Raw genomic sequence first — 27,825 nt, forward strand, 5'->3', positions numbered from 1 at the left:
ATAAATGCTCTTAAGCATTGGGCTATCTCTCTAGCCCATGTTTTTTGTTTTGCATGTATAGTATGATCTTCCTGTTTCTGCCTCCAAGTGTGCCCATCATAACCACATTCCTTGGATCATTTGTCACTTAAAAATGAACTCTTTCTAGCAGGGTGCTTTTAGGGCATTTTTATTGTATTGTTGTTGAATACTGCTTCTATTTTCATTTAAAATTCCCAGTGACATTTTGTTTTCTGTATGACTGTCAGCTGCCAACCTTTCTCATTAGAGAAGTTTTCTCCAGACACCTGCTATCACCATATCACCAGGCAGCATGATACATGTTCATACACAATCATTCTAGGTATGCAGAAGAAGAAACCAACCTGCTCTGAACTGTGAGAAAAATGTTTTCGTTGACACTTTTTATTTTCTTAAAAAAAGGATTTTTAAAATGGAATAAAGTCTGTGACTGAGGTAAAGATTGTTAGATTTTTGGAGGCACAAAGCAGAATGAGATTAGAATCTGACCTTAGTAGATGAGACTGTTTTCATTAGCTCGCACAGCGGGGGGGGGGGGGCAGCTTCTCTCCAGAGGGAATGGAGGAGAAGTTGGCTGAGACCCCTTATAAGGGCAGGGAAGGAAGGGGCTTTGGACTCAGAAAGTTGATGCAGTTTTTCAGGCTGTGTGCAGGTCTGTAATCTCTCTTTCCTGTAATTGTCTGCATCAAGTAAGACAGATAATCTTGGGAGACAAGCTGTCTCTTCAAGCATTCTTCTCTGGGCTAGGCAAGGTCAGCTGTAATCTCATATAAATCCTGTTTTTCAAACCAAGGCACTCTATTAAAGATATTTTGCCAATGACAACTTCCTGGTGTTAATATTATCCTACATATATTCACCATTGAGGGAAGCTGGTATTATTTTTGTTGTTTGTTTTTGAGACAGTGTCTCACTATGTAGCTTTTGGTTGGCCTGGAACTTTCTATGTAGACTGGGTTGGCTTTGAACTCACAGAAATCTACCTGCCTCTGTTTCCCAAGCGCTGGAATTAAAGGCATGCACCATCACTGCCCCTGCAAGATTTATTTATTTTTATTTTATGTTCATATGAATGTGTACCTTGTGCAGGTCAGAAGAGGGTTTTAAATCCCCAAGGATTGGAGTTACAAGATGGCTGTGAGCTGCCACATGGGTGCTGGGAATTAAACTCAGGACCTCTGGAAGAGCAGCCAGTGCTCTTAACCACTGGGCCATCTCTCCGGCCCACAGCCAGTGTTCTTAACTGATGAACAACCATCCCCCCAGCAAATAGGATTCTATTTTATCTTTTTTTTTTCAATTTGCTATAATGCTACAGCTTTTAAAAAGTTTTAAAGAATGTTAAAATGGCTGGGTGTGGTTGTACACACATTTAACCCTAGCACTGGGAGACAGAGACAGGCAGATCTTTGCTTGGTTTTCACAGCATTCCAGGTCATCCAAGGAGAGAGTAACTCCGTTGTTAAAGCTTTTGCTTAGGGTGCCCGGGACCCTGAGCTAGATCCATAGTGCTGCATAAACAAGTCATGGTGGTACATTACTGTAGCCTCAACACTGAGGCCAGCTTGGGTTATATAGCAAGTTCCTGTCTCAAAAACAATAACAAACACACAGATGAAAAAGTAAAAAAAGTCAGAAGATGTATCACATCTAGGTTTAATAACCAAGTATTAAAAAGTGATTACCTCAGAAACCTACATGGTTTTTGGGTCTTCTTTTTTCTTACTAGTATATTTCCTGTTCTCTGCAATCAAATATTATTGATTCAATAAAAATGTTGGAATAGAGGTTTTATAATTTTTTAAAGGGGATGAATACACATTATCTAGAAGAGAGTGAAAATTAGTAAGACCAAAGTCAAGAATGAAATAGCTGTATCACTTGAGGTCCTGACCAAGAGGAGAGTTTATATGCCTTAGCTCACTCTGAAGTTCTCCTTGGGCGAAAAGTCTTGGGAGTAGCTTATGTTTTCCTCCTAGAACAAGGAAGTATCCAAAGGTTGCAGAAAAAGTCTAGTTAAGCCTAGCAGACAAGCTCGGTCTGTCGGCTGATCAGATTCACAGCTCCCAATTTGATTCTGTCATTTACCAGGCCAATGATCTTGACCTCAGCTTCCCCATCTGTAACTCAGAAAGAGATGGGCTTTAAAGTCTTCTAAGACTTAAGCGGGAGCCTGGCCAGGGTGTCTAGGCAAGGACTGCACAGATTGCCACAACTGCCAGACCTACCGAGGCCCCGCCCTCCTCACAAGTCCCCGCCCCTCACGCTCCAGGCCCCGCCCCGCCCAGTCCCTAGCCCCTCCCTCCCGGGGGTTGCACCCTTGACCCCGCCCCCGGGGTGTGCGTCCACCGGAAGTTCCGCGCACGGGCCGCTCACTTCCGCTCGGCAGGTGACAGCCGCGGGGCTTGGAGCGGCCGGCTGCAGCGACGCACCGGCGGAGAGGGAGGCGGCGGCTGCGGACATTTTGCTGCTGAAGCGAGCCGAGCCGTGGCGCCCGGAGCCGTTTGGACTTACGGGTGAGGAAAAAGGCAGTCCGGCGAGATAGGAGAAGAACTGAAGGGGTCCGAGGTGAGGGGTCCGCGGGGTCCGAGGTCACGGAAGGACGCTACGCTGGAGGGTCTCGAGCCGCGGTGGGCGAAGGTGAAAGGGCTGCGTGCTCATTCATTCACTCCGGCGTGGTGGCCCGGCGTCATCTCGTCTTCCGAGGTCCGCAGTCCCCCTTGGAGAGTCCGGCTGGAGAGACTCCTGGACTTAGGCCCCTCCTCCGCTCCGCTTCCCCGTTCCCACTCCGAGGCTAACCTGAGGCCTCCTCGTTCAGGGCCTTCTCTTTTGGCCACCGCACCCAAAATGGGGCAGAAATCTAGAAATGGCCTTATGCCGCCCGCCCCTCGTCCTTTGGGTCCTCAGGGACAAGTTGACAGAATGGGGACACTTGCACTGGTGCTAACACAACAGTTATCCAGCCCTATTTGACTTCGAAGCTCAGTGCTAAGCACTTTGTGTGTCCAGAGCTCACAGCAACCCCTGTAAGGTAGCTACTATTGCTTCACCCATTTTACCCATGAGGACACGGAGGCACAGGAGGTTAAGTCACACGTGGAAGGTCATTCGTAGTGGAGGCAAAACCAGGCGTCTAAGCAGGTTTTCAGGGGCCATCAAAGTGGGGACAAAGGAACCTGGAGCCAGTTTGTGGCCTAGGAGTGATTTGATGTATTTGGTCGCCATTATATTGTTTGGACTAGTGTGAGGATGCAGCCTTCTAGCCTCCTCTGGTCTGATCTTCGTAAGGCACATTTGATTCACTTCATTAGGAGGCTCTGCTGTCAGTGTTCTTCTGCCTTCCAGAGCAAGAGGCCGAAGGTTTTCCTGATTGTTGGGAACCGAGACACCCATGGGCTATTCATGAAAATAATATCCAGACTCTCCCTTCGTCATGGTTGAGCCTCGTTCCTGTTGAAGTAAAGAGAGTGGAACAACAGGACTACTTAGGGGATCTTTGGCCATAGATTCTAGGAGAACATACCCAAAGGGTGGGTTTTGGCCTCGTCATGGTGCCTGGGATGAGTGGTCTCTCTGGGAGACCGGACAGTGACTTGATGGCTGGAGGGGGATGTTCTCTCCCTTTGTAGACATTTTCTTGTTCCACTTATGCCTTAGTTGCCCGGACAGCAACACAAAAAGACTCACTACCTTCCCACTTTCCGTCGAGTGCAATGAACTGTAATGAACCTCTGAAGGCTTTGTTGTGCCATTGAAAAAAGTAGTATGTAAAAATATTATATTAGTTGCCTCCTTTTTTTTTTTTTTTTTTTTTTTTTTTAAGCCTGTCTCTAGCCCCAGGCTGGCGAGGATCTCATTGTGTCTTGAATTCATAGCGATTATCCTGCCTCAGCCTCCAAGTTCTGGGATTGGTTTCAGACCTGGGCCACCACTCAGTTCTTCTGTTTATTTTTTAAAGTTTATTTGTATGTATGTCAGTGTGAGGGTACTCTGGAATGGGAGTTGTGAGCTGCAGTGTGGATACTGGGAATTGAACCCATGTCCACTGGAAGAGCAGCCAGTGCTCTTAACTGCTGAACTACCTCTCTAGCCCCTCTTCTATTTATTTATTATAAGCTTTGTGATCCGTTTTTCTAGTTCTATTGAATGCACAGAAACTTAATAGTGTCACCTTATCCCTATCATCCAGGGGATAATTGGAGATAGAGCAACTTGTCACAGGTTGTAGGGACATAAAAAGAGCTCAGAGCTCTGGCACTCTGTCTTGATGAGGCCACTAGTCCCTCCATCTCTTAGGAACTGTTTGTGTAGAGGTCACCTGATGAGTGTGGGTTGACTGGAAGCTTCACACTGAGGAGCTTGAAAGGCTCAGAGGTCCAGTGGAAAGATCACTCTGACTCTCTGCCAGTCAGCTCCTGGCTCCAGCCCCAGGGCAGCAGCTTCTTAGTATTGTGGCCTGGATAATTCACTTCAGTTGGGTTTCTATCCTAATAAAATATGTAGATATATCTAAGTAGCAGAGCACTTCCCCAGCATTTGCAAGGCCCTGGATTCCATTCCCAGCACCAAGAAAAATAAGAGGTTCAGAGAGATACGGTGGTACATGCCTATAATCCCAGCTAGCACTTATTAGGCTGAGGCAAAAAGGGGGCCAACATGATCTACATAGTAAAGTTCCAGTCTTGGCTACGTAAAAATATTTCGTCTCAAAATAATCATAAGAAAACACTATTGGGTCCAGCAGTGATGCCACCCACGTTTAATCCTAGCACTCCGAAGGCAGGGGTGGGCAGATCTCTGTGAGTTCCAGGCCAGCCTGGTCTACAAAGCATTTTCTAGGACAGCCAGGACTGTTACACAGAGAAACCCAGTCTCAAACCAAACCAAACCAAACCAAAAAAAAAAAAAAAAAAAACCACCACTGACCTACCTCCAGTGTCTGTAGGTGTTAGATGAGGGTATCTTGCAGAGCATGTTACTGTTGACCCTAAGCCATGATACCTGCTGGGGTCTGTGTCTGAGGAAGGCCGTCTGCCCTGTGAGGGCATTGCTTCCTTCACCAGTTAGACCATTAATTACCAAGGACCACTCCCATTCTTCTCATTTCACTTCCTAAAAGTATTTGAGGACAGTTTAGTTGTGGGTACAACTGGGGCTGGCTTTGGACTTTCGTCTTTTGCCAATCATATCCGAACTTACGTCTTCACTGCTCACTTCCCAAAAACCCTCAAGTCTGGCACCAAAGCCTGAAGTGCTAACAGGAAGCAGGCATGGTTTGGGCTAGGTTTTTTTACTTTGTTGTGTTTCAAATGGTTGAGGGGAACTTGTTCCTTGAAGGCATCTCTGTTTCTCAACAGGTCTTTTTTCCTAAGGTATGTTGCTGAGATTGTCACAAGCCAGAAGAGATTTGTTTCCCCCCCCCCCCCCTGATCTTTATACTTTCCATATCGAGGAAAAAAATACTCTGGGAAGAAAATATAACCCAAGCAACTGGAGAACATTAAAAAAAAAAAAAAAATACTATTTGGTCAGGCATGGCGGCACATGATCTTAATTCCAGCCCTAGGGAGGCAGAGTCAAGCAGATTTGTGAGTTTGAAGCCAGCTTAGTCTACAGAGCAAGTTCAAAGCCAGCCAGGGCTTTGTTTGGAAAAACAAAACCAAAACTAAAAATCCTACTTTAATCCTTCAGTGGGTCCCCTTTCCCTCAGGCTGGAGCTCACTTCTTAGCACAACATCCAGGCCCTGTAGGCTCTGACCTCACCTGGCTCAACGGCTTCATTTTCCATTCTACTCTTCCACTTTCTCCCAGTCATACTCAGCTGCTGCCAGTTCTGCAAACTGCACCCTGTGCTTTGTGCTCTTCTCTCTGCCTGTACCCAACTCCTGCTGCTCTTGCCCAAACTCCTTTGCTGGACTGTTGCCTGACGCTTGTCTGTTGCTCATTGCCTCCACCTTACAGAGGCCTGAGCTGATGCTCTTGTAGTGTCCTGTGGCAGTGATCACAATGAGTGTAATTGCCTATTTACTTGGCTTCCTTCTTAGGAAAGATCTCTTAGTCTTTGCAAGAACTTGTCTGAACTTTGTGTGTCTAGTGAGGTGGATGCCGCACACAGTCAGTGTGTAATAAGGGTTTGGGGAAAGAACAAACGAATGAATGTTCCATTGCGTTGTTAGGGTTCTAGGTGATGTTATGTGCGTGCATCCTCATGTTATTCCAGACAGAAGGGGGAAATGTGACTGGTAGAGGGACTTAACTACTCTGAAGCTTCCATTGCTGTCCTCAGTCATCAGAGTGCCTGAGGGCTTCCAGGGTTCAGGGGAGCAGAAAGATGGTAAACCTTCAGAACTGTTGGCTGACAGTTGCCAAACTAGTGGGTTGGATTTTGCATGTATTGACCTGTTTTAGCTTTACAAACCTCTCATTCCAGTTAGCTGTGGTTCTAGATTCTGAAGCTCCCTGTGTCTTCAGTGTAACAGGATGGCCCCTAAAGGTGGGAGGCCCCTTCTAGTTAAGGCCAAAGTATAGCTGGTTGACTCTAGAAGTTCCCAAGTCCATCAACTAGGATGCCTTAGTTACTGATCCCCCAGGTTCCAATCTTTACTTTCAGGGTTCCCTAAGATAGGACATGATAGAATTGGAAGTTATACTTAAAAGTCTCTTATTTTGTACTCTGGATGGAAAACAACAGTTTCCAGGAATTGGCTCTCTTCTACTGTGGGAGTTCCAGGGATCACACTCAGGTTGTCAGGCCTGGCAGCAAACACCTTTGCCCACTGGGCTGTCTTACCAGTGTGTTTTGTTTTATTTGTAGTACTGAGAGTTAAAACTCAGGGTCTCATGTACACCAGGAAGCTGTACCACCACTAACCTATATAAAAGCTTTTTTTACAGAAGTTATTCTATGTGTCTGACTGCCTGCATATATGTATATGCACCATGTGTGAGCTTGGTGCCCTTGGATACCAGAAGAGACCAACAGGTCCCCTAGCACTGGAATTACGGAGCTGCCATGTCGGTGCTCGGAACAGAACCTGGGTCCTCTGCAAGAGCAGCAAATGCATTTAATCCACTAAGCCATCTCTCCAGATCCCTCAAGAACCTTTAATTACATTTATTTGTTTTCTGTGGGATCAGGGACACCCTTGCAATGGATTTTGCTTATGAAAGTCAGAAGACAACTTTTGGGAGTGGGTTCTCTTCTGCCTCCATCAGGGTTCCACCCAGGGCTCAAATCAGGTTATCAGGCTTGGTAGCAGAAACCTTTACCACTGAGCCATCTCACTGACCCTTTCCTCAAAAGTTTTAAAGCCATTGCTTTGGTGTTAAAGTACTTCACCAGCTGTATTATTTACAGGAGTAGACTTGAGCAGCTTATATTTTTTTTAACATACCCTAATTGCTTTTTGGTCTTAAGCCCTTTGAGGTGGACACACAGTTTTTATGTAACCAGCTGTTGGGTCTGCCTCCATCATCTTCATCCTTTGACCTTGAACAGTTGAAGTGCTTGATGTTCTGACATTCATCATCTAGCATTCCTTCATTCATTCATTCATTCATTCAGTCAGTCAGTGTTTATAGTGTCTGGCACTAGGATGTGCTACTAGGTAAACAAGCCAGCCTAGTGCTGCAGAAATAGACAGCAGAAATAGAAAACAAATACAATGATTGGAAAATTAATAAGATGTGAGGAAAACAGAAGACATAGCTGCCAGAGCCTGTTAAAATGGAAATCTTGTCTCAGTACTCTGGTACACCGGAGTAAAACCAGCACCCTTACAGTGCCTGTAAGCCATTCTTCTGACACTTAGTGCTCAGTCCCACCCACTACTTCCTCATTGCTCACTCAGCCACACTCACCTCAGACACACCAGGTACATTCCCACTCCTCTCCTGGTGGTGGTAGGCATGGATGGATCTGGGACCTCGTGCTTGCTAAGTAAGCTTCTGCTCTATTGCTTTGCCCCATACCTAGCCCAGATGTTCATTTGGTCTGACTGATGTTTCCCACACATCCTTCACCTCAAGGAAGCCTTCTGTGGCCACTAGTTAAATTTCAACCTCCTTTCCTCTTGCTCCATGCTTGCTGTCCTCCTTTCCTATTTGTTTGTTTGGTTGGTTTTTTTCAAGACAGGGTTTCTCTGTGTAGCCTTGGCTGTCCTGGATCTCATTCTGTAGACCAGGCTGGTTCAAATTCACAGAGATCTGACTCTGCATCTCCGAGTGCTGGGATTAAAGCTGTGCAGGTGCTCGGTGAATGTATGCAAATGTATAAAAATACTGGAGATAAATACCGTCTGCAGATGGTAGGTGTAGGGCACGTGTCTTTGAAGTGATGTCATCTAAGCTGAGATTTGAAGGATAAGTTGGAGCAGCTAGGGCAGGAGAGGATAATCCTGGTAGGATCAGCAAGTACAGAGACAGTGTGAAGGAAGCACTTAGCAAAACACTGAGAGCCTGGTGGTCTGAGGTCCTTGCGAGCATGGTGGTGCTCTCATTGCAGCCCAAGTCATATCTGCACCTCCTATAATCTGTTCACTATGAGCCTGTGGGAGCAGGTTGTTATGGCCTGCCTCACTAAAGGAAAGGGCCTGAACATTTCTCTCCTCCATTTTATTATCGTCTTAGTTACTTTTCTGTTGCTGTGAAAAGACATCATGACCAAGGCAACTTATAAAAGAACACATTTAATCTGAGGACTCAGGGTTCTAGAGAGTTAGAGTCCTTGACTGCTGACTATCATGGTGGGGAGCATGGCAGCAGACAGGCAAGCGGATGGAGCAGTAGCTGAGAGCTAACATCCACAAGCATGAGGTAGAGAGCATGTGTAAGCACTACTGGGAATAGTGTAGGTTTTTGAAACCTCAAAGCCCATCCCCAGTGACACACCTCCTCTCACAAGGCCATACATCCTTCCCAAACAGTTCCACCAACTGGGGAACAAGCATCTGAGCCTATAGGGGCCATTCTCTCAAACTGCCACAATTATATATTTATAGTTAATTAACTTTTTGTGGTCCTGAGGATGGATGGAATCTTGGGCCTTTCCCACTAAGTTCTCTTCTCAAGCCATTTCTCCCATTTGAGATGTTGCCAACTGGTTATCTACCCTGTTCCATTTCTTCTCTCTAATCACTTTTATGCTTAACCTTACATTTATTGACTATAAAATGAGCTTGGAGGTCTGGCATTTTCCATTTCAAGATAGTCAAACAGTAGTTTGGGATTGGTTTACAAAATATGAAATTTCCCCAAGAGTTGCCAATGTGTATTGATCACCTGTTTGCTGATGTATGGATAAGAGATGGGAATATAGTATTGAACAAATCTAAATTCTAGTTCTCATGAAATCTGCATTATGAAGGAAGAAAAATGGATACTATAAGTACTGTTCATAATATGTAATACTTTGAAAAATATGAACGATTGGAAAGTGTTGGGAATTGATTGGAGAGGTGTACCATTTTAGAGAAAGGGGTCAGTCAAGCATAATAGTGTAGACCTGTAATCCCAGCACTTGGGAGGATGAGGAAAACCTGTCTAAAAGCAAGTGAAGACAGGTCTGGTGATGTGTCCCAGCACTCAAGAGGCAGAGGCAGGTGGATCTCTATGAGTTCAGGGTCAGCCTGGTCTGAGCCAAGACCCCAAAAATGTAATGTCCAAGACATGAAGCCATCTGGATTAAAAGCCTTCCTAGCAAAGAAGACCGCATATCTAAAGGCCTTGGACATTATAGAACATACCTGTTGTACTTATAGATTAGAAAAGAAGCCTGGTCTGGAGAGGTGGCCAAGTGGTTAAGAGTAGTTGTTGTTGCAGAGAACCTGGTTTCCAGTCCCAGCACTCATGAATGCTCACCACCGTTGTCCATAACTGTAGTTTCATGGGATCCAACTGATTTACAAGGGTACCAGACATGCACTTGGTACACAGACATACATGCAGGTAAAAAAGACACATACACATAAAATTTTAATTTTTTTGTTATTTTTGTTTTTTGAGACATGGTTTCTCTGTATAGCCCTAAATGTCCTGGAACTAGCTCTGTAGACCAGGCTGACCTTGAACTCATAGAGATTTGCTTGCCTCTGCCTTCCGAATGCTGGGATTAAAGGAAGAAAATGTCTTTGAGGAGACAAGACTGGGCAGTGGCAGATGCCACTTGACATTTGACAAGGCCTCTACAACTTCTGTTAGCAGAGTCCACAACACTGGCCTCCAAGGCCATCCCTGAACCTTGTACTTCTCTGACCTTGTCTGCTCTTCTCTTCTCCCAAGTCCTTGTTTGTTTTATGATATATTCTTTCTATGAAGCCCAGCCCAGGCCTCGAACTCTCTGTTCCCCCTTGGCTCCACTTCCCAAGTGTACCTACCCATCACCATATTTGGCTCATGGGAGGCTTTTTATATATTAAGGAAAGGAATTGCCCTTGTCACAGACTTCTTAATACATGGGCTTCTTTGGGCTTATACATGGTGCTTGCTCTTCTCTTGGTGCCGTGGTCTTTGTTTTAAATGGACTACCATGATAGTGAAATGAGACATAGGCTGTAAGTCAGTCAGTGCTGAGCCTGCTTCTAGCTGGCTCTGGTGGCTCTGCTGTTGTCAAGACTCTGCCTTGTTCTACTGGCATTTAGTGAGCATTCTCCATGTCATCCATCCTTCCATATCTGCATAGTCTTCCCTTGACCTCAGAGAACTTCCCAGGTGCTCCATCCATCTCAGGAGTCTCCTCTGAGCTTTGGTGACAGTTTTCTGAAGGGCAGAATCAGTCTCCTATCCTCTGCAATCTTATCTTTGGCCTACTGTGTACACCTCCTGTGTGGGCACAGTCCCAGGCCTGCTGTGGATGACACTCCACACTGACCGGTGAATGGATGGCCAGTCTCCAAAAAATGTTCCCTTATGTAGATGGGAGAGCAGAAATTATACTAAGCCTTGTTCTGTGGTCTCTGATTCCTTTCTCCTTATTTTAATTAACGTGAGTTTTGTCCAAAAGAAGTCCTTACTAATTTATTTATTTTGTTTAATTTTTTTGTTACTATTAGTGTTGTTTTCTGAGACAGGGTCTTACTATGTAGCTCTGGCTGTCCTGAAACTCATTCTGTAGACCAGGCTGGCCTCAAACTTGCAGAGATCCACCTGCCTCTACCTCTCAAGTGCTAGGATCAAAGGTGTGCACTGCCATCTTGTTTATTACTATTATTTCTTTGAGGGGCTTAGTTTTTCAAGACAGTGTTTCTTTGTGTAGCCTTGGCTGTTCTGGAACTTGCTCTGTAGACCAGGCTGGCCTCAAACTCAGAGAATTGCCTACCTCTGCCTCCTAAGTGACGGGATTAAAGGTGTATGTTCTACCTATCGTTTATTTATTTGTTGTTTTTTTTAATCCAGAGTAGTAGTGTGTCTCTTTCTTGACAGCAGCTTTTCATCACATTGTTGGCAGATTAGTGGGGAACTGACCCCTGATTCTGAAATGAGGTTCTTGAAGCTCACTGCTGATGAAGGACTTTTGTTTCCATGTGGTACTTTTCTACCTTTGGGTCCTTTTCATTTTGAAGCTTTTAATTACTATGATACTCAAGAGACTGCTTTGATTAATCAGTTCTCATCCAAATCCCAAGAGACCCACAGCTTGGCAAGCTCATCCAGACAGGCTTTTACTAGGCATGTTCCCAAACCTGCTGTTCCTGCTGTTTGAGGTAGATGGGCCCTGAAGTAACCTGCTATTCAACATCTGAGGAGTTCTGCAGGGATATGTGGCAACCTGTATCCTGTATCCTTTAGCACCTGTATACATTTCCACCAAGGCTTCATTCAGAGAAGAGTATTTGCCTCCCCGGATAGACTGGGACATGTGGCCTGCTCTTAAGACAGTGTTAGGGGATGTTGGCGCCATTATTTTCCAGCTGTGTGACTCCAAACAAATGCCTTGGCTGTCTTGGTTTCTGTTTTCCTTAACTATGAGAATATGATATTATCAAAATTTTCACAGATATTAGGAAGATGTAATTTAAGAAATTAAGATATACTTTTGTTACATTTATTTATTGTGTGTGCCATGACAAATGTGTGGAAATCAGAGGACAACTTGCAGGATTCTCTTTCCATCATGTTGGTCCTGGGGGTCAACTCAGTTTGTCAGGCTTGGTGGCAAGCACTTTTACCTACTGAACCTTTTTGCTAGCTCTCTGAGGACTAAATTTAAAACTCTATGTGGTGTCTGACCCACAGTATAGATCTGTTTGTGATACTTCTGTAATCACCATCTTTGTTCTGCATTTCATGCCAAGCCTGAAGAACATGAAATGTTTTCTCATAGTTGCTGAGCTCGCTTGAATGAGCCTGTCTATGAGTCTGGTGACCTCATTGTCTCAGAGACAAAGTCTAAAGTCTGGTTTCTCTATAGATGACTCACCTTTTCGTCTTTGAGTTGGCCTTACCTGTTTCCCTAACTTTAAAGTGGACGTTGCACTTACCTGTGAGGTCCCTTTTCCTTTTTAAAAGACTGTTGGGTGTCTGCAGCTTCTTGGTAGAGTGTTTGATTTGTATGACACTCGGTTCTATCACCAACATCACCAGAAAAAAGTAAGATAAAAGATTGTCAGATGGGGAGAAGTGCCTGGAACCTGGCTCTGCCTCTTGGGGAGGGTCACAGTCAGGCAGGGTATGGCACAGAGGGGGTATCTGTGAGATAAATCAGTCTCCATCCCTGACGCAGAGCTGAAAGAACAAAGCGCATGTAATGACCAAAGTGTGAAGGAGAAATGGCAACTACACTCTAGTCCCTCCATTGTGTGTGTCTCCATGTGTGCGCTGGTGTACAAGTGTGTGAATACATGCATGTGTTTGTGGAGGATAGAAGTCAGTTTGATGTGTTTTTCCTCTGGTGTTGTTTATCTGGATCTTTGAGTTGGTCTCTCACTGGCCTAGAACTACTAATTAGTCTATTTGGCTGGCTAGTAAGCCTGCACCAGGGTTCTGTGCACCAGGGTCTGTGGACCACCAGCTTTCTACCAGTTCTGTAGAACTGGCATCCTCATGCTTGCTTGGCAAGCACTTTACCAAAATTGAGCTTTCTTCATGGCTGAAGAAAGCACTTTTCATTCTCTCTCTCTCAGTCTTTACCTTCTTTTCTTTTTACTTCTGAGACTGGTTCTCATTATGAAACCCACGCTGACCTAGAACTCATGGTCCTTGTTCCTCAGCACCCCCAAGGGCTGGAATTACAGGTATGCATCGACGTGCCAGTCTGACTTAGTCCTGACTGTCCTGAGGTCCATATGCCCACATAGCAGTTTCTCAGCAGCTGTCATCATGGAAGGGTTCAGCATGGAAGCCCCAGCACAGACCTTCAGAGGACAGTTTTCCCTGCCCAAACATCTGCATTCAGAGATGGGTACTAGCACCTGAGTCAGACCTCCTTTAATGGTTCTCTCTTTCCTGTTCATTTTGCTGACCAGCTCCCTGTTTAATTTACAAGTGCCCTCAGTATACAGTACATGTGCTAGCATGGCCACCCTCAGAGCTTCTCAGTGTAGAGACTGGATGGCTCTGACAAGACACTGCCCAAAAAGGAAGAAAAGTCCTTTCTCTGCAATGTTTGCCCTTGTGGAGAATGAAGACACTTTCCTCCTTAGAGTGTTAGTTTCCCTTCCTACTGAAGACTTAATAACCTAGCAAGCATGGTGATGCATTCCTGTAACCCTAACACTCAGCTGAGGCAAGAGGCTAGCCTGACCTACATAATGAAGACCTATGTCTTAGTTACTTTTCTGTCCCTGTGGTAAAATACTGTGACTAAAATCAACTTGGAGAAGAAAGGTTTTATTTCAGTTTCCAGTTCACACCATAGTCCATTGTGAAGGAAGTAAGAGCAGGACTGAAGCAGAAACTACAGTGCAATGCTGTTCACTGGCTTGCTCTGCCTTTTTTCTATACACCCAGGACCACCCGCCCAGGGGTGGTACAGCTGGGCCCTCCAACACCCATCATTAACCAAGAAGATGCCCTACAGACTTGTCTATAGGCAATCTAGGGGAAGGCATTTTCTCAAGATCACCTCTTCCCAGATATGTCTAGGTTTGCATCAAGTTGACGAAAAATAAAATAAAAGTCAGGACATCCTGTCTGAAAAGTCCAAACAGAGCCTGTGAGATGGTTCAGTAGGTAAAGGCATTGGCCACCAACCCTGATGACTTGAATACAGCTCCTGGAATTTGCTTGTTGGGAAGAGAGAACCAACTTTTACAAGCTGTTCTCTCACTACTACACTCAAGCTGTGGCATGTACATCGCTCAGCCCCAGACAGACAGACAGACAGACAGATAAATAAATAAAGGCTGCATGCTGAATTTTTCTCTCTTTTGTCCTCTTAGAAACATATGGTGCATTTACAGTGAGTGGAGAATCAACACTTGAAATGTGGGAGGAGTCTTTTATCTTTTTTGTTTTTATTTGGTGTGGGGTTTTTTATTTGTTTGTTTCTTTGTTTTGTTTTTTGTTTTTCTGAGATAGGGTTTCTCTGTGTAACAGCCCTAGCTGCCCAGGAACTTGCTCTATAGACCAGGCTGGCCTCAAACTCCAGAGATCCACCTGCCTCTGCCTCTCAAGTGCTGGGATCAAAGGTGTGCACTGCCACCACCAACACTTGACCTGACTGGTTTTCACGCTTCATTGAACTATAGGCTGCCTGGGGCCCCGATAAGGGGGGAAATGTAGGGCATAGTTGGATGAGCCAGGATTAGCCCCACCCCCCAGCCTTCCCTCTGTCCTCTCAGGTCCACTTTCACCTGTCTGAGGTTCCTTTGACAACTGGAAAATATAAGGTCACATAGCTGTGTACAGTAAAGCCAGACTCCTGGCAGCTGTCTTGGCAATGGCTCAGCTTTGCTATATTTGTTGAAATTTAACTGCAAAGGTCTGTGTGGTGCTTGCCACAGAGTTTGCTTTGTTGTGAGTCCTTGGTTTTGTAGTGTCCTTGGGAACCTGACATTTCATTCACTGAACCAGCCAACATTTGGTGAGCTCTTAGAATGTGCCAGGCACAGTGCCAGTCCCTGGGTTGACAGCGTTAAACAACAGATCCTGAATTAGAGGCATGAAGAAGGCTTTGGAGAGGTTGGAGATATGAGTGAGTCCAATGCTTGGGAGGCCAGTGTCCCTCTGTCTACAGAGGAAGGAAGCTGTCCGGGCAGGCAAGTTAAAGCTGAGGCTAAAGGATGAGCATATTGGTGGAAGTAGTGTTTGGGATAAATATACCAGTCCATCTAAGCTGCTTAATGTTTAAACAGATAATGTGTACACACAGCATAGAGTTTCCAAGTTCTATCAAAGGGTAAATGTAAATAGTCTCACACCCCATTGGTTAATCACCCGTTTTCCTTTTTGGAAGAAACCACTAATAACTTTTCTGACCTTTTAAGGATAGTAGATGCATTTGCAAACTTGTAAGATACTTGCATTTAATACTCATTTAAAATAGTGGTACTGGCATACTTTGTATACTTTGGATAATTATCATAATAGCATGTTGGGATGGAGAGAGGTGTTGGCAGTTAAGAGCATTGGTGAGGACTCAGGTCCCACATGGTGGTCACAACCATCTGTAACTCTAGTTCCAGGGGATCCCACACCCTCCCCTGTCTCCTGCAGGCACCAGGCATACACATAAAATAAAACTTTAAAAACCATGTCTAGCTGGGTGTGGTAGCACATGCTTTTAATCCTAGCACTCAGGATGTGGAGGCAAATGGATCTCTATGAGTTAAAGTATTCACAGCATTTTGCTATTACAAAGGTTGAGTAAATAACTTTTTGTTTTTATATAGAAAGTCCTAGAAGTTCAATTACTGAACCAAGGACTAAGTATATTTGCAGTTTTGAAAGCTACTGCCAAACTACTCTGAGTTGTATAAGGCAGTCTCTTGTTGACATCAAATGAGGATCCTTATTTTCTGTATTTGTACCAACGTGGAACTTAGCAGACTTTTAGGCCTTCACTACTCCAGTAGTCGCTTAATAGTATTTCAGTTTCTGTGCCTCTTATGACTAGGCATGAATGTTTCATATTTGGTGAACCGTCTCCATCCTTCTCCATTCTCCTCTTTGTATTGGTGGGTTTTGTTTGTTTTGTGACAAAGTCTTGTTATGTAGCCTAGGCTGACCTCAGACTCTCCATCCATCATGTTTCCCTGAGTGCCCCAGGTCCACTACGTGCCTTCATTCTGGATTTTGAATTTATGGAAACTAGTTTGCCTTTGTCATCAATGGGATGACAACTTTTTTGAGTTTTAATTTGCTTCTTTTTTTAAAAATTATTATGTTTTTGGTCATGCAAGAAAATTGACGTTTTGTAATTGGACCTTTTAAGTCTAGCTTTTATATCACTCAAAGGCTTTTTTTTTTCTTCTAGATTTTGGTCCAGTCTACCTTTTCCTCTCCAACATTGGGTATTACTGTTTTGTTTTTTTATTTTCTGAGACAGTATTTCTCTGTATAGCCCTGGCTGTCCTGGAAGTCACTCCACAGACCAGACTGACCTCAGACTCACAGCAGTCTGCCTGCTTCTGCCTCCCTAGTGCTGGGATTAAAGGTGTGTGCCACCATGCCTGGCTTTTTCTTAACTTTTTAAAAATATGGTACATGCATGGATGTCAAAGGACACTGTATAAGTCAGTTCTCTCCTTCTCTGGACTTCCAGGGGTGGAACTAAGTTGTCAGACTTGGTGACAAACACCTTTACCTAATGAACAATCATGCTAGCCTTTCCTTCCCTCTCCTCTCCTCTGCACTCCCCTCCCCTCTCCGCTTCCCTCCTTTTCTCTCTTTCCATTATGGTCACTGTAGCCCTGGTCTGCTTTGTAGACCAGGCTGGCCTTAACCTTACAGAGATACCCTTGCCTCTGCCTCCCAAATGCTGGGATTAAAGGTGTGTGCTAACACATCCAGTTAAGAAATTGCTTTTAATGTTTGTATCATTCACACCAAGTGTCATGTGCAGCTCTTGACTGCGCAGTGTGACCAGGATATGCATCAGGACACAGGTCATCTTTATCACCTGCGGGGAGCTTCCAGGCCCCCTGACCTAACTTCTACCACCATAACTAAGTTTTGCTTTTTGTACTCCACTCTACAGCTTCGTGACATCCCTTGATACTTAAAGTGTTTAGTTTTTCTGTTTGGTTGACTGTTTTTTGTTTGATGCTGAGTATCAAACCCAGGGTTTCATACATGTTCAGTATATGCTGTATCATTGAGGCACTTCTCAGTTTTTGTTTATATATATATTTGATCTTGTCACTGAGTTTTCATTTCCATACTCTCTAGTTAGAAGAAATATGTTAGATACATAGACCAGCAAGTGGTACTCGCCACATTTTAAAACGTGGAAACAAAATAGAAGCCAGCACAATGGCTTAGGAGGTAGACACTTGCTACCAGGCCTGATAAACCTGTGTCTTATCTCTGGGACCCACATGGTGGGACGAGAGATTACAATTTTGCAAGTTGTCCTCTGATGTACACACCCATGTTGGGACCTAGACTACGTACGTACGTACGTGTGCGTGTGTGTGTGTGTGTGTGTGTGTGTGTGTGTAAGCCAATGAAGTTAACTAACTTCTTTTAAAAAGTTAGCATTGTGGCAATTGGAGAGATAGCTCAGCAGTTAAGAGCACTTGTTGCTATGTTTGATACTTAGCACCTACATGGTGATTTATAATCACCCATAACTCCAGTTCCAAGGGATCCAGGACACCAGGCACACATATGGTACACATACATACATGTAGATAAAACACTCATACGCATAAATAAAATTTTTTAAATGTAAAGTTACTATTGGGCTGGGGAAATGATCTAGTGGATAGAACTCTTGCCACATTAGTGTGAGGACCTGAGATTGGATCCCTAGGATGTGATGTGGTATATGTATCTGTAATCCCAACACTCTCTTGGCAAGGTGGGAGGTACTTGTGGTCCAGTGAGCCTGGAATACACCACAAGGAATAAGAGACCATGTCTCAACCAAGGTAAAAGGCAGGGATTGGTACTTAGGGTGGCTCTTTGACCTCCATACATGTGCTGAGGTATGAGTATGCCTGCACTTACATATGAATACACATAGTTTTATTTTAAAGTTGCTATTATTAAGAACTGAAGAGATGACTCAGCAGTTACTTTTGCAAAGGACCTACATTTAATTCCTGACATCCACATGGTGGCTTACAACCATCCTTAACACCAATTTCAGAGGATCTGTTGCTCTCTTCTGATCTTTTCAGGCACTAAGCACACATATGGTAAATATACATACATGCAAGCAAAACACTTAGACACATAAAATAAATAAACCTAAAAAATTTAAAAACATAAGTGAAGTTATTAGCAGTTGGGCATAGTGGCACACCCCTTTAATTCTAGCACTCAGGAGGCAGAGCTGGCAGGCCTGCCAGAGGTTAAAACTTCGATCCCAACATTTATTTATTTATTTATTTATTTATTTATTTGTGTGTGCGTGTGCCATTGTGTGTGAGGTTAGTTCTTTTATTTACCTTTACATGGGTTCTGGTGATCAAACTCAGATTGCCTTTATCTGCTGAGCCATCTTGCTGACCTATCTAAGAGTATTTCTAGGAGGTGGATTTTTGAGTGTGGGGAGGGGGCTTCTTCTCTTTTTCTTGGACTTTGTTTTCCATTCTTTTTATTCTTCAAGACAGGGTTTCCCTGTGTAGCCTTGGCTGTCCTGAAACTCACTCTGTAGATCAGGCTGACTCTCACAGAGATCCATCTGCCTCTGCCTCCCAAGTGCTAGGATTAAAGGTGTGCACCACCACTGCCTGGCTAGTTTTCCATTCTTGACCCCTATCTCTCTAACCAGTGTGTCAGTGATTCTCGGCAAGCGCTGCTTATTATTCTGCAGAGCTTAAGTGTAATTGCTGCTTTTCAACTTTTAGTATTTGATTTCTTTAAGTCTTAAAAAGTAATGTTACTGCCATGGAGATGGCTTGAGAGGGGAGACAGCTGTGCCAAGCCTGAAGACCTGAGCTCTGTGCCTGGGGCCCACATGGTGAGGAAGACAGCCAATTTCCTGTTTGTCCTCTGATGTCCACCACACACGTCCCTCAACAGTACATAAGTATAAAATGTTTGCTTGTCTTACAGTGTATGGTGCAGCATGAAGAGTCTCTGTGGGTATAGCACAGCATGCGAGGCGTGACATGGGACAATGGCAGTGGCTCCTGAAGGGCAAGCCAATTGTTGTTCCAGAGTTCTGTTGCCTTGAGGCATTTCTTTTCTTGTAAATGCTAAAATTGAGGGGATCCTAACCCCAAATCCTGTCTTTTTTCCACCAGAGTGGTTTTTATTATCAGATTACTGCCTTGTTTATTTGTTTGAGACAGACACTGTGTAATCTAGGCTAGCGTCAAACTTATGGCAATCCTCCTACCTCTGTTTCCTGTGGTATGGGTGAAAACTACTTATTTTGAAAAATGTTCCCTGCCACTCACAAAGACAGAATCCAAATCTTATACTTTTTCTTGCCTAAGCTGATCACTTACTTTTAAATGTTCATGTACTTGATCAGATGTGTCAGATGACAGGATTTTAGCACTTTTATCCTCATGGGAGAGGGATTGAATGCAGACCAGAGATGGCAGTGTAAGGGACGTATGTACTCTTTCCCATCTCCTCCAAGTACAAGTGCTTTCAGGACTGAGCTGTTTTTGTTTGTTTGTTTTTTCTATTCCTTTGGAGGGAATGCAATATCTCTCCTGCACTGACATCTAGGAGACAACTAAACGTACGTAAGACCAGGCACTGGTGTGAGGATGCTTATTAAAGAGTGGACGCAAGGGAGGACAGCCTACAGCAGATCTTCCCCCTGTAGCTGCTTGCTTTCCCAAAGGAGTGAGAGTGTCTTTATTTTTAGCCTGGGCATTGGGGTAGCTTGCCAAATCATTCTCACTTTTCCCGGTATCCCTTCACTTCTCTAATTTCTGGACATGATCAGCTTCAAAAGAACACAATGTCTGTATTATCTGTCCCACTGGGCCTCTGCAGAGGGATCTGCAAAATAGATGCTGCAGAAATTAGCATATTAAGGCCAGCTCAAATTTGTGGGTAGTTGTTACACTATGAAAGAAGATGTGTCAGAAGCTTGGCTCCACATCTGTGCTGGTTTGACTCACCAATGCAGCAGAGTCTCACTGTGTTACCTAGGCTGACCCTGAACTCTTGGGCTCAAGTAGTCCTTGCCTCAGCCTTCTGAGGAGCTGGGAATATAGACTGTGCCCATCTTCTGTCCTTATTTTAATCTTTAAAAAAAAAAAAAAAAAAAAAAGCTTTCCTGTCCCTTTTCTTCTCCTGGTCAGTTGCATGCAATACCCAATCTATCCCGGAAGGTTTTATCTTGGGAATTCAGGGCTCCTAGATGATATGCTGTGTCTACAGAGGATGGAAAGTCCCTGACAGCCTCCTCCACTGCAGAAGAAAACTCCCAACATCCTACAGTTGGACATCTGAGGTGATTCTTGGTGTTTTGTTTTGCTTTTTCTTCAAATTTTATTTTTCATGGGTTGTTTGCTTGTTGCTTTCATAAGTGGACTTACTATGTACTCTGTGCTCTTATCCTTTCTCTGCCTCCCAACTGCTAGGGCTACAGGTATGCACCTCCATGCCTTAGTCATTATCTTAGACTCAGCAAGAAACAGGGGTTCTTCCTATTTTGGACCCTTTGGGCAGTTATGCTCTCAAATCTGATTTCTTAAACCAAATAGCTCTTTATGGTACAATAGAAAACCCATTATCTTTTTCTCCTTCTCGTTATTGGCATTCTGAAAAAAAGTGGCTGTGCACATGTGCAAAAGAACATCTTTAAGGAAATCACTACTGATGATGAATGCACGACATTACATAAAGGAGAAGTTAGTGGAGTGTCCCGGGATCTCCAGTGGCCCCTTTATGTTTCTTTGAAGAATTGTCAATTGCACGCTGACCTTTGGATAAGGTCCTATATGGACCTGAAGGTAGATGATGCCAGCAGTGAGACAAGCCACATGCCCTCCCCTTAGGGTTGTTTCCAGCCCTGGCTCATGATGTGAGGCCCAGCAAGCCAGGGCTCCCCTGTAGCATTTGGATCTTTTCTGAAGTGCCATGCAGGGCTTACATCCTTAGATCTGGTCTCCTCTGCTCTTTCCTGCAGCTCTAGAGAGAAAGGGCCTTCATTCTTTCTGAAGTTTGTAAAAGCAAAGTAGAATTGTGTCTTTTTTCTTTAGACTGTTGTTAGTGAAGCCTCTATTCTTTTATTCTGTGGCAGTGTTTCTCAACCTTCCTACAGTTCCTCATGTTGTGCTGACCCCCAGCCATAAAATGATTTCATTGCTACTTCATAACTGTAATTTTGCTGCTGTTATGAATCGTAATGTAAATCTTTTTGGAGATAGAGGTTTGCCTGAGGTTGAGAACCACTGTTCTGTGGCATCCATAAGAACTTAAAGTCCATACTAATGTCCCATTGATGACTGAAAACGGGTAGGGTCAGCTCCAGTGCCATCTGTCATAATAGAAGCTGAACTTGAAAAAAAAAAAAAAAAAAAAATGCGGCTGGGAAGATTCTATATAGCTCACATCATGGCCTTTCATTTTGCCTCCTCATGATAGGAAATGCAAAGGTCATATTGAAGGCTACATATTTGAGTCCCTTCTATTGAGGCAACTGAATGGACAAAATGAAGTGACTTTGCTCCATTGGGATGTCTTCTTTCTTGCTCCTCCCCTTTCTTTCTTTCTTTCTTTCTTTCTTTCTTTCTTTCTTTCTTTCTTTCTTTCTTTCTTTCATGTTTATGCACCTGCACTTTGGAGGTCAGACAGTCACTTTTAAGAATTGGTTCTGCTTAGGGCTGGAGAGATGGTTTAGAGCTGTTAGGAGCATTGGCTGTTCTTCTAGAGGACCTGGGTTCAATTCCCAGAACCCATATGGCAGCTCAAAACTGTCTTTAGCTCCAGTTCCAGGTGATCCAACACAAACATGTAAGCAAAATACCAGTGCACACAAAATAAAAAGAAATCATTAAAAAAAAAAAAAAAAAAAAAGAATTGGCTCTGCCAACATGTGGGGCCCAGAGACTGCACTCAGATCATCAGGCTTAGCAGCAAGCACCCTTACCTCCTGAGCATTTTTTGCAGGAGAGGGATTTTGAGACAGGGTTTCTCTTTGTAGCCCTGGCTATGGAACTCACTTTGTAGACCAGGGGGTCTGGAACGCAGAGGTCCACCTGCCTCTGCTTCCTGAGTGCTGGAATCAAAGGCATACACCACCACTCCCAGCTTGTTTTTGTTTTTGAGGTGTGGTCTTACAATGTAGCCCGATCTGGATTCTCCTCACAGTCTTTCTGCCTCAGCCTGTTGGGTGCTAAGATTATAAGTGAGCCACCACTACATCTAGCAGGTGTGTGGTTTTTCTCACCATGAAAAACTATAGGTAGGTTAGAATTCCCATTTGATTAAGTCCTTAGTGCTGATAAAGCCCTGCCCTCCCGCTCAAATGAGGAAGAATTTCTTCATCAAGAGAACAAGCCCTGAGCTTAGGTAGAACTGAGATGCTACCCACTCCACAGTCACCTACAAGCTGTGACCTTGAGCAGGATACACAGCATCTTGAGCCTCTTTCTGTAAAACACAGTAAAAAATGGGAGATGGTTCTTTAATGAAGTAAGGACCTGAGTTCAGATCCTGTGTAAAATCCAGGTGCAGAGATACATGACAATAAGCCAATGTCAGGAGTGGAAGCTGGTGGATCCCAAGAACTCACCAGCCAGACAGTCTAACCCAGTCAAGGAGCTTCTGGCTCCCTGAAAGTCTTCTCAAAAAAGTAAGGTAGAGGGTGACTGAGGAAGACATTTGATGTTAGCCTTTGGCCTGCGCGCGTGCACACACACACACACACACACACACACACACACACACACACACACACACACACACACACACACCACGTATACCTACATGCACAGAGGAAAAGGAAAGAAATGGATGTTGCCCAAAATCTCTGGTTGTTATTTTTCTCATTTTCATATATGTGTGGTTTGCATGTGTGTGGATGGATGTGCATGGAGTTGCATGATATCCAGAATCATCTGTGATAGATAGCTCTTTACCATATTCATCAAACTAAGAGTTTAACAATATGGCTAAGTGTTGCTAGGCAGCATGCTTTGGAGACTCTGCCTTCTGACTAGAATTACAGACTGACTGCCATACCTACTCATCACGTGCATGGTTCTGAGCACTCTGGTCTTCACAATTAATTGCTAAGTGCTTTAACCACTGAGCTATCTCCCTGGCCCCATAAACCTCTAATTTTAGCAGAGGTGCCAATAAATGATTACTTCTTAATAAATCTCAGAGCAGTTCCAAAAGTTGCTGCTATGCAAAGTGGTGTGGCCCCTGGCTATCATTTTTGGGGGGAGGGTGTGGTTGAGACAGAGTTTTAGTAGTTCAGGTTGACCTTAAACCCATGATCCTTCTGCCTTTACTTTCCAAGGCTGGGATTGCAGACATGTGCCACCTTGGGCTGCTCATTAGCTGGCTCTTAAATTTTATTTATTTGTTTGTTATTACTTGTGTGTATGAGACAGAGAGACAGAGACAGAGAATGCACATGTTGAGGTCACAGGTCAGTTTTGAGGAGGCAGCTCTCTCAGTCCACTGTAGATGCCAGGAATTGAACTCTGGTCAAATTTGCATGATATGTGCTCTACCTGCTGAGCCATCTCACTGGAGTCCCTCCCACTTGCTTTTTAATCTTTCATCTGTTGATCAAGAGGCATTTTTGAGGTACAAAGTAGTTGCTCAGTACATACTTGCTGGATAAACTTGGGAGCTTCAGTATTTTCTTTGACCTCCTGACTTCACAGCTGGGTAATATATTGAGAGATGCTGTAAGAAAACTGGACAGACTTGAGAGATGGTGTAGTCAACAGTGTGCAAATGCTAACCTTCTAGAGATAACTGTAGATTTTTAGAAACTTGAGGGAAGTTGTAGAAAGAAGAAACCTCCTTGCTTCTTTAAAATTTATTTACTTAGGGGGCTGGAGAGATCGTTCTGCAGAGGACTCAAGTTCAGTTCTCAGCACCTACATGTGACTCACAACCATCCAAAACTTCAGCTCTAAGGGATCTGATGTCCTCTTGCTTCCACCAGGCACATGTGGTACACAAATATACATGCAAGAAAAAACACTAATGCACATAAATAAAATTTTTTTAATACCTATTTGTGGGCTGGAGAGATGGCTCAGAGGTTAAGAGCACTGGCTGCTCTTCCAGAGGTCCTGATTTCAATTTCCAGCAACCACATGGTGTCTCACAACCATCTATAATGAGTTCTGGTGCCCCCTCTGGCCTGCAGGGATACATGCAGACAAAATACTGCTTACATAATAAATATTTTTTTAAAATACCTATTTATGGGTGGGTGTGTATGTATGTTATGTGCACTATATGTGTGCAGTGTCTTTGCCAACCAGATGAGTATGTTTGGAGCTGCCATGTGGGTGCTGGGAACCAAATTTAGAGTTCTCTGCAAGAGCAGCAAGTACTCTTAACTCTTGGCCATCTCTCCAGTCCTCTTCCCTTCTTAAACTTTGCATTTCTCAAGATCACTTGCATGTGTGAGGTGAGGATAGAAGTGCCTGAACTATGGTGAGCTGAGCCCCACAGCTAAGAACATGCTAAACATGATGACCAAGGGGCTATTGTGACTAATACCTAGGGCTTTTTATTTCTTGTCTATGGATTAATCTACAGTTACAGTATCAGTCTGCCTACTGATAGCCATGGAAGTGTGTCTCAGTGGCATGGTCATAGATAATGATACTGAAAAAGCCAGATGACCTTGGGCTCCTGTTCTGTGGGAGAGACACCTAGAAGGAAACTTCTTCAGTCAAAAGATATGGACAGTCAAAACACTGATAGATTCCCTCAGTTACCCTCCAAAATAAGACCAACTGTGACCAACAGTTCACTTGCCTGGAAAAAGATAAACAGTGATCTTCCCCTACTCTGTGTGTTTTGGATCCTTCTCTTCCTCCCTGTGCACAGCCTAAGTGAACATGGAATAGAACACAGATCCACCCTTTTCTTCTCTGTCTTGCAGAGTCTGGCCACAGATAAAGGACCAAAATGACTGATTCAAAATACTTCACAACAACCAAGAAAGGTACTGTATGTTTCACCAAGACCTATGCTATGTCCGCCAGATCTTCTGCTCCCTGATGTGTTGGGGAGCATGGGGAGGGTGGAGGCCTAGAGGCATCATTGGGAGTGGTGATCCAGAAACTGTTCACGGTTGCTGAGAATATAAGTGTTCCTTCTAGAACCCAGGAATTAACATTAATGCTAAGCATGGGGGAAAGTCCCTGTTTTATTCCCTGTGACTTAAAAAGAGTTAAATACATTCCTCCCTAGGGAAAGTTTTCAGTTTGTCAGCAGCCCTGCTGTTGGGGGAAGCTGGTTCTTATCTATGGCATTGTTCTTCAAGTTGTAGCAAAAGTTTTTATCCTGTTATTCATTTGACATCATCATACACATTTCCCAACAGTTCTCATGAGTCAGTGTTAAGCCAGTTAAGTTGCAGCAGTGGAGTTTACTAAGCTGAGTTAGTGAAATAGTGGAAGTTGTTGTGGCTGACAAGTGTGCTTTAACCTCTCTGGCCAGCCCTTCCTTACCTTCTCCTTTCCAGTGCCTGCTGATGAGATGAAAATTGTCTTAGTTTGATTTAAATAAGTAAATAATTATATATATATAAATTGTATAGATATTTTGCCTATATGGATATCTTTGTCTGGTACCCAAGAAAGCCAGAAGAGTGTGTTGGATCGTTGGAATAGGAATTACAGAGTTGTGAGACACCATGGGGGTCCTGGAAGTCACACCCCAGTCCACTGGAAGTGCTTTTAACCACTGAGCCATCTCTCCAGGCCCCAGCAGGCATCTTATTTATTGGCCCAGCTGTTGCATGTTTGTTAAGATAGTCTTGCCAGGTGTACTGGGTCTCAGTTTTAGGAGGCAAAGACAGTTCAGGGGTTAAAGGCCATGCTTGAATACATAACAAGTTCAAGCTTAACCTGCTTTATGTGAAGCCCTGATAGTAGTGAGAAAGAGATTGAGAGGCAGTGAATAGAAATAGAGACACCTAGACTCAAGTCTAAATCTGACATCATGGATAGTTTTTAAGTGAGGAAAGATCCAAGGCAGATTAAAATAAAAGACTGAAGGGAGTTAGGGAGACCCGATCACAACTCTGTTGAGACAACAGCACCAGAGTCTGGGGGTGTGGTTTGGGGGTAAAAAGAATTGGTTGTCTTCTGTGAGTCAGGAGCCAGGGTTAATGGCTACATTGGGACCTGCTGGAGGAAGGAGGCATCTCAGGGCAGTCTGCCCTGAGCTCATCTCACCAGTGTTCTTGGGATGGGTTTGACTGACCATCACCTGGCCACAAGTTTCGAGGAAAGCAGTAACACCCCTATGGAGATGGGCCAAGGCTGTCCTTGTCTGCTAAGTCTAGGCCCCTTTTGTAGGATGAAGATGTGTTCCTTCATAAATTTGAACCATAGGGTCTGTAGATTAATCTCGGCCCTGTTAAGCAGTGTCCTTAATGTGACCCTGCTCAGGCTTTGCTAGGTCATTGTTCTTAATTAACTGTGTTTAGGTTTTTTTTTTTTTTTTTTTTGTTTTGGTTTGGTTTTGGTTTTGGTTTTTTGTTGTTGTTGTTGTGATCATGGTTTAAAAAACAAAACAAAGCTCATTTTCTTTTCTCTCATTATGAGTTTACCTATAACTTTCTCAGCACTTTCCCCCACGTAACAGTCCTTCCTCACTCCCACCCCAAGTGACTTGGAAAAACTAGGACTAGAATCCTTCACATGTCTAATTAATATCAGCAGTTGTCCTTGATGTAGAACAGAGTGCCAGGCACTGAGATGGGTGTTTCACAGCTGAGACTAAGTGAGAGAATTCATTGTCCAGTCCAGAGAGAGGAACGGGAAAAAAAAATTGGAGTCAGAGATGCAAAGGGGTGTCCATGGCAGGGCCACCTAAGCAAAGCTATTTATTTAGAGCATAGACTTTATAAGTAAAAACCTGGTTCCAACCTTAGTCTGTCCCATCTGCTATGGGACAGCCTCCATTGCTCATCTATGAAAAGAAGAAAAGACAGGTTGTTGTGAATATGAAATGAGAAAGGCTCTGGAAAAATGAGTGTGGTTCTGGGCTCAGAAAGGTTCAGGGTTGTCTACCACCTGACCTGCTTGCACGTCCTGACTATCTCCATGGGATGGAGGTGGGGAGCAACCACACATCCTCATTTCTTTTTTTCTACATCATCAAGTTCTTGAGAACAATTTATTGCATATTGCAGCCCTTGTAAACAGCTGAATTCCCATAACCAGGTTGAGGAAGTGAAACCCTGAGCAAGCTGTTTTAGCTCAGGGTTCTGGGAAAACAGGAAAAGTCAACGTGTGAGATCAGACACCCCCCCCCCCAATTCCACTCAACCTTGAGGGAATCTGGGCAAGTGAGAAGGCTAAGGGGAGCTTGCTGTCCTCTGCATTTTAGCAGGCTAGCTGAGCAGGCCCCCAGGACCTTGGTTCTTATTCCTTTAGTCCAACATGGCTTCCAGGCTTGCATCACCTTAATTTCTCTCTTTACCTTTCCTCATTGTCACTTGTCGTACCTGAAGCTAAAGGCCCTAAAGCTTCTCTCTACCATTACCTAGTTCTCTGGAAAGTTGGTGCAAGCAGTCAT

At 44.0% G+C, this 27,825-nt stretch overlaps 1 protein-coding gene across 1 annotated transcript in view; it reads left to right on the plus strand.

The window, feature by feature from the left end:
- Nucleotides 1-2,369: 2,369 nt before the first annotated feature.
- Nucleotides 2,370-27,825, plus strand: part of Ap1b1 (adaptor related protein complex 1 subunit beta 1) — a 55,017-nt gene continuing 29,561 nt past the window's right edge. The window contains exons 1-2 of the mRNA XM_051200367.1: nt 2,370-2,537; nt 25,178-25,240. Of these exons, the coding sequence (XP_051056324.1) occupies nt 25,204-25,240 (37 nt within the window). The 5' untranslated portion in view covers nt 2,370-2,537; nt 25,178-25,203. The remainder of the gene's footprint in view (nt 2,538-25,177; nt 25,241-27,825) is intronic.

Source organism: Phodopus roborovskii, unplaced genomic scaffold (genome assembly GCF_943737965.1).
Source record: "Phodopus roborovskii unplaced genomic scaffold, PHOROB, whole genome shotgun sequence".
NCBI classification, from domain to species: Eukaryota; Metazoa; Chordata; class Mammalia; order Rodentia; family Cricetidae; genus Phodopus; species Phodopus roborovskii.